General features: G+C 37.9%; 1 protein-coding gene across 1 annotated transcript in view; it reads right to left on the reverse strand.

Annotated features, from left to right (window-relative positions):
• LOC132955128 (adenosine kinase-like) overlaps nucleotides 1-3920 on the reverse strand; it is a 114118-nt gene extending 110198 nt beyond the window's left edge. Inside the window, exons 1-3 of the mRNA XM_061027817.1 lie at nucleotides 3776-3920; nucleotides 2824-2898; nucleotides 2674-2727 (exon numbers count right to left, since the gene is read on the reverse strand). Coding sequence (XP_060883800.1) covers nucleotides 2674-2727; nucleotides 2824-2898; nucleotides 3776-3804 — 158 coding nt within the window. The 5' untranslated portion in view covers nucleotides 3805-3920. The remainder of the gene's footprint in view (nucleotides 1-2673; nucleotides 2728-2823; nucleotides 2899-3775) is intronic.
• Nucleotides 3921-7527: the final 3607 nt, after the last annotated feature.

Genomic DNA, 7527 nt, shown 5'->3' on the forward strand with positions numbered 1-7527 from the left:
TTAGCATTCACTGCAGTCTGTCTCCTAACCCCCTAAAGACTCCTCACTGGAGCTTTAAAAAGAAATCATTTTATCCCGTCTACAACTAAATCTGCTCAGCGATGCACTGCTACATGTACTGCAGACAGTGCCAAGTTAACTAATATATCTGTGATAGGCCCATATCAGCCAATAATATCAGTTATCGGATTTATTGGTCTGGATCAGGTTTCAAGTGTAAGTATCATTTGTTCTATTTTTAAGAAAATTAATTTTCTATAAACTTCAAAACTTAAACATTTTGCTATCAAAGACAAACAAATATTGTCCTTAGACGAGGAATTTAAAAAGACAAGGCTTCCATCTTTTAAAAATAAATATGACTCAGCAGTATTCTAATGTAGAAAAAACAATGGTGGACAAGATATAATGCTATTAAAATGACTGTATCCAAATAATTGGACAACGATTCTTCTGGAATTTTTTGTCTCGACTGGTCACCTTTATTCCAAGGAGAGCAGGATGGATTTAATGGAAGCTTTGGAGGAGCTGGAGAGCAGAGCTTGTCCCTCCCTCCCTCCACGTTATCACTGCTGAGGTGCCCTTAAGCAAAGTGCTTAACACCAAACTACTCCAGTGGAGCTGCTCGGCAGACACTAGATAAGTGAAACACTGTTATCTTACAGCCAACAGATAAGACCGTGGATGTACTGGACAGCTTCGAGGTGTGAAGGTGAGAATGGAGACTAAAATTCCTGTCAATATATCAGCTCAGTGACTCTGGGTAAATAACGGCCAGAAAAAAAAGTGATTTTTTTTCGCTTTTGAGAGTGAGTGCAGCAAACGGAGACAAGCCATCTAGCAGCAGACTGTGAGTGAATATAACACACATTGTCCGGTACTGTAGCTCTATCAGGAGCCAAATGAACGAGAGAGGATCATAGACCACATCCATGACGCCAGAATAGACTTTTGGTTAGGAAAGAAAAAAAATGCTACGATTCATTTATCAGACGCTTTTATCCAAAAAAAAAGGGACACACGTCAGAGAGTAAGTAAAACACAAGCAAGGATCTAGAGGACGAAACAACGTCAGTAAGTGCAAACGAACAGCTTCAAGTCTGACCGGACACACAGGTGGTGAGAGGCAGTGCACAGAGGCAGAGCACTTTTTCTTTTTTTTAAAGTGAACATATCTTCATCAACAACTACATGGACAGCTCCTCTTGAGAGTTCTAATCAGCATCAAAGTCATCCTAACTACAGTCATCATCATGCTGTTGAAAGAAAATCATTTAATTAATAACTCAACAGCCTGATGGATCAAGTTATGTGTGTTTTTTTTTTTACTGGGACTTTGCAGGATTGCTTCAACTCTCAACATTTTGACATATTTAATTTTATCATCTTTCATTTTTCTTATCAACTCCTGCACCTTGTTACTTTTAAAAAGGCCTGAGTTCTTAGAGCACAACCCTAAATACAAATACTTTTTTTATGTTTGTTTTTTATTGCACAGTCCATTTTGATTTTATGACTTTTGCTCTACTTGTTATTTTTGTACTATGTTTATTGTAATGGACCAAAATACCAGCACAAAGCCGAAGCACCTGAATAAAGATGTTCTCTTATTTTAGTTAGAAAGTTTAATTATAATTCTGAAGTTTATTTAAATTCCTACTTTTGAGACACTAAAACTAAATAGAAGATTCATCCTGATGAATCCAAGAGACTTTCAAAACATCTCATGCCAGGCGCTTGGCCAAGGGTGGCATTAGCCCCCCCCCTCAGAAATCTGATTGGCCAACACAGGTGCCACCCCAAAAAAATCCTATTATCCTGTTATTAGCCCTGTCAGAGGAGGGACATATGTTGAAAACTATCCTGTGTTACAAAGAAGATGTGACTGGTGAAGTTAGAAAGGGTAAATAATCTATATTTATTTGTGGCCACCACTTCATTAGTCAGTGCCCGAGTTGGGCCACCCCAGTCCAAAAATCTGGAGACGCCCCTGTCTCACACACACATCACCGTCTTTTTCATCTTACTTGCAGATGGTGGAGTTTTTTTGATGTGTGCACTAGCATTAACACAGACAAATTGCCTGAAAAGACACCATCTGTACTCTATCAAACAGAGGAAAGAGGGCGGTGTAGGGTCAGTCTGCAATTAAGGTGTTCATTCTGTCCACATTTTTTAAATTAGTCTCTTTGCTTTTTACCGTCCGTGTTTATTTCAGGCGCTTTCAAAAGAGACAAGTGCTACTCCCGGGGGCATGCAACCACATTTTTTGAGGAAGGCTATACAATTACTGTTGCATCCCCTTGCAACTTGGGGGAGTGAAGGTCTGAAAAAAAGGAGTGTGCAAGCTCAGCGAACCCCTACTCAAAAATCTTGTGGGGCTTTAGTGCCGTGTATTTAAATTAACTATGCAGATTAAATGTTTGTAACTTCCGAGGCATCTTAAGTGTAGTTTGGCCCAAATTCAGAATGGGAAACATGTGGGTGTGTGGGGGTCTGAGGCTCCCACAGAGGGTTGATTTATAACTCAGCTATTTTGAGCGCTGCAGCTTAAGTGTCAAGATGGTACTGGGTATGAATGACCAGTGCATCCCTTATTTGGCTCCACGTAATTTTAACACTTTGCGGTTCACTACTGAAGCACATGGTGCCCCAGAGAAAGTTTGGACTCACAGGGCTTTGTGTTTGTCTTCAGCGAGGATCTGGTCATTAGGCTTCAGTCCAAACCTTGAGGAAGGATTACAAAAATGTTTTAAACAAATTGGTCAGAACTGAAAAGCTGAAAAAACAAAGACGAAGAAGAAATGTGTGGTGTAGACTTACTTATCGAGGAAATCTTTGTCCACAACAGCTGAAATGTCAAGCAAGGGATTCCCCATCCCGAAGAGTGTGTTTTCACTGTGAGGAGACAAAAACCATATTGTATTATAAAGACTCCCACTCACCAGCTGTGAGTGGACAGAGGAGACAATCAGCCTGCTGTGATATCGAAAATCATCCATTTCTGATGAGCGGAATTAAAAAACATTAATGAGGGATGATTATCAGAACTCTCTTAACTAACACGTGTCCAAAAAAGGACAATAAAAGCGACAAAAAGACTTGTAAATTAGCTCAAAAGAAAGTGATTCATTTGTTTTAAAGCATTAAAGAGATCCATCTTCAGCTTACACTAATAAATATATACTGTGATTGAATAAGTTTCCTTTCCGAATCTTCAGATGGAGATTTTTCGAATGAAAAGAAGGCAATTGATAACATTGAAAAGATGAAAATAAAGGACAATTATGTGTCACTTTTCCTCATGTTCACACATACTTGAGTGTCATTTAAAGCCTTCAGAATAATGTATGGTTGGACAACTGTTTGCACATTGAAGCAGAAGGTTTTTTTTAAAGGTAGCATCTTTACCTCTCAAGATTCTTCTATCTAGACATTTTCAGCAACAAGATATGATAGTGGTCAAAGTCTATAGGTTACCCAACTTTCATGAAACTTGAGACACAAACATACTTAATGTCCAGCTGAATTCACAGACTGAAATGTTGTTCATTCTTGTGCAGCAGTTAAGCTTCAACATGCAAGAAACCAAGACTCACTGAAACTGCACATCAAGTTTAAAAATCTGAAATGTAATGTTTTCTTGACGTGTTTCCTCTCAGCTCATTGTAAACTGAAAGTGCAATGAGCACATGTTTTTAAAAAAAAGTTAATCACAACAGAAGAAGGATCCTCCCTGTGGAAACACTAGAGATTATAATCACTTGGATCTTACCTTGCAGTAGGCATTATGTCGAGGAACATAAAAGTCAGTAGCTCAATCAGATTGTTAAATGATCAACAGCTTTCTCTTCTCTGTCAAAGCAATGTGCTTTTTGACTACAGGAACTGCAGCTCCACTTTACCCAAAGCTGACTGGCTGTTAGAGGGAAGGGGCGGGCCTTAGTGTGTTTTAAGATTTATGATTGGCTGCCTAAGTTCCAATCATTGCAAAGAGCTTGATGCTGCGTTTGATGACAATGGGAAAGAAGGTGTAGCCTATAGCAAACAGCAAGATCAGCAAATGAACATAAAAGTATGATAATATTCAATTTAGTTTGAATTTGAGCATTTACTTGCGACTTAGCTTACTTTACATCAAAGGCCACAATGATCATTAAGTGTTCATGGACTACATAGTTATTTATTTAACATTTATGATATATATATATATTCACCATACATTCACCACCTCATGCTACACACTGTGTGTATTTTTTTAATAACAATAACTCTTTCCAGTGTAGTTACTGTGTAATTTTCCATTATTGTATTTTTTTATTTAACTGATGTAAATATGTTTGATTTTTAACTTCTATTTTTATTTTTAATAATTATATTCCCGTCTCCTGTTTTCTTGAGCTGCTGTAATGCAAAAATTTCCCCCATGGGAGATCAATAAAGTTTATCTTTATCTTTATCTTTATCTTGATTGGCTTAATGCCTTCTAAATATTAACCTACCTACAATAAATTAAGCAGTAAATAATTTCACTGCAATGAGTTGCTCACTGTAAAGTTTAAAACATCAAATCTGTGAACAGACTCACGTATGTTCCTGGATGCAAATATGTGCCAAATATATGCCATGCATGTATATCTTATCTACAGCAGGCCTTTTGTCATGTTTTGACTTGTCACATTGAGGGAAAGTCCAAGTGTTGCCACTAACATTAACAATGGCTGTGGCCTATTTAAAGTGTCCCAGTAAGGCCTGGCAGTGAGCCAGCATGCAGAATACAAGGATCCTAAAAATTAAGCAGCAATTTGAAAAGAAGTCATCAATCATCTGAAATTTAACAGATGACATGACACATACAAATGTCACCTGAATAGAGTCAGCTCTCAAGTGAAGCACCGCAATGAACATTGAACATTTTATTTCCCCTCTGTGCCTGTGTTCCCCCTTCAGTAATTACACACAGTAATTGGTTCAAAGTGACGGAGTTTTTAAAAAAAAAAAAAATTTATGTGCAACACAAATAAAGCTGAATGCATAATCTCTGAACCTCCGGCTACGGGGAAAACAAATTTCCTGAAGCCAAGTGAACGCAGCATCATTCATTTATGCAAAATGTCAACAACAGACTTGCTGAGTCCGAGCACTGTTGGTGTTATGCTAATGTATGTGCTTCATTACGGATGACAAGACGCAAAACAGACAAGACATTGAAGGCTCATGTTTTAATCACTAAAACGCGGGATACATTTTGAAAGGCAATTCTTGACTTGTCTGTGTTTTGGGCTGCATTTTTTTTTTTTTTGGTTTTCCTCGTATGTCCTGGTCCTTTATCTTTTTATTTGACAGCGCCTTAAAAAATGTTCCTTAAAGCTTTATTGTCGGCGACAAAGGCTACTGAGAAATACAATTTTCTTTACGTTTATAAAACCTTCTGGCTTTAACTTCTAAGCTTTAATTGAAGTTTGTATCACGCCTGACATATCATATTTATTAAAATTACTATGACTCCTTCTTTGATATTTTAACACCAACACGACTGTTTTCCCACATTGAATCTTTAACAATAATTGCATGTTGGAATTTTTTTTTTTTTTTTTTACATTCATCGTCCCTCTGAAGTGGTGAGCCCATCCTCTCCACCTAGCTGTGGTTAGCATAGTAATGACTGAACAAATTGTGACTGAGCTATAAATGCTACCAGCGGATCGACCTGAACACCTCCGCTGATGTAACATTCAAATGTTCCAAGTGTTTAGCGCCTCATCACCCCGCTGACACTTCACCACAACACAAGAGACGTGCACACGAATTAACAGCTAGCTCCCGTGCCTAGCTATGCAGAACATCACGCATCAAGATAACACACATATTTTTTTTTTTTTTTTTTTTTACCTCAACGTTGTCTTCCTCCCTGACGACGTGTTGGGTTCTTCTTCAGTCATTTTTTTTTTTTGTTTAAAACATGCACGGTTGTGCTGGGAGCCGCAGAGCCTGGGAAGAAGCAGCAGCTGCTTCACTGCTGGCTGGGGAAGAGAGGAAAAGAGGCTGCAGCTTCCTTTCTCAGTCTCACAGATGATGGTGAATCATTTGGACGCGAGCATGCAACCCAGAGGGGGATAAAAAAAAAATTAAAAAAAGAATGGTTATCATTTAATGAAGGATCGGTATTAGCACGTTAGTACCTCACAGGGTCAGTGTGCATAATGCATCTCGCATTATTGCGGTGCTCTCACTTTCACCTGTCTCACTGTATGGTCTCACCTTGTTGTACTTCACTTTCAAACAGGAGGCAAGTGCAGGTTGCTTTATTTAGAACAATATAGTTTGCATAGGTTGCTATATCATAAATGTGACTCTTAATTAAGAGATGTATATCCTAACATGTCGAGTAGAGTAGAATTGCACATCTCTACTAAATGTAGTATTAGCTGGATCTTTAAAGGCTGGAAAAACCAAACCAGAGCCATAAGATCCTAAGGGGGGTTTGATGTACACATTTCTGATTAATTGCCAATTAGATTAGATATTTTCACAATTGATGCACATCAACTCCTTCACTATGTCCTTTTATATCCATCTCAACATTTGAATGGTGCATATTTTGAATGTGTTTCACTATAATGCCTTAAACAGGAAACAATATGGGGTCTCTCTATAGTGTGTTAAATGGTAGCAGCAAATGCAGATTAATTGGGGACAGGAAATAACCCTGAGGCCTAGTGATAAACTACATTTTTCCTCGTAGATATTATTGGCTAAAGGAGCTATCTTCATTAGCTTTTATACAGATGTTGGTTTGTTGCTTACTTGTTGTTTACAATGTTTTATTATGCAATCTGAAAATGACTCAAGCGTTTGATCAATTACTCTTTACACAGACCTTGGTGCAGGTAAACTTGTTTTATAAAATGCTTTTATACTATGCCATTTGGCAAAATGTACTTAAGTCTGCAGTGTGAACTGTACACACCTAACCGTGCCAGTAGAGGGTCAGAACAAGTCACAACAGAATATTCTCAACCCAACCCCCACTAGTGACTTAATTTAACTGTTGCTAATGCTACTTCAGGGACATTTATTTTTAAAAAAGGATGGTAAAGGAAATGAGGATCTCTTTGTGTGCAGCGAAAGTACCAGTCTTGTAGGAAAAGTTCAGTACAATCAATTGTAGTTTAGTCAGCAAGAGCATGGCACATTACCTGCAGGCCGATCCAGGAAGTGTAGTAAGGTCAGTCTGACAGAGTGTATGTAACTCTTCAGCTGCATGTTACTACATTACAAACAATACATCTGTCTGTGTTCATCAAATACATAGATGTTTGCAAGCAGTATTCACAGTAAATATTTGTAGATTTTCAATCATAACAAGCCTTCCTTGACATTCACAAACCTACTGGAAGACACAATAAGAAAAGATAAAGGGAAATTCTCTTTGATGAAACTTCTCAATATTATTGTATAAAGGCAACAACTCTCTTAAAATACAGGCATGACAATGAATGTACGAGATGAACAGAAATAATAGGT

The sequence above is a fragment of the Labrus mixtus genome, chromosome 21, assembly GCF_963584025.1.
Source record: "Labrus mixtus chromosome 21, fLabMix1.1, whole genome shotgun sequence".
NCBI classification, from domain to species: Eukaryota; Metazoa; Chordata; class Actinopteri; order Labriformes; family Labridae; genus Labrus; species Labrus mixtus.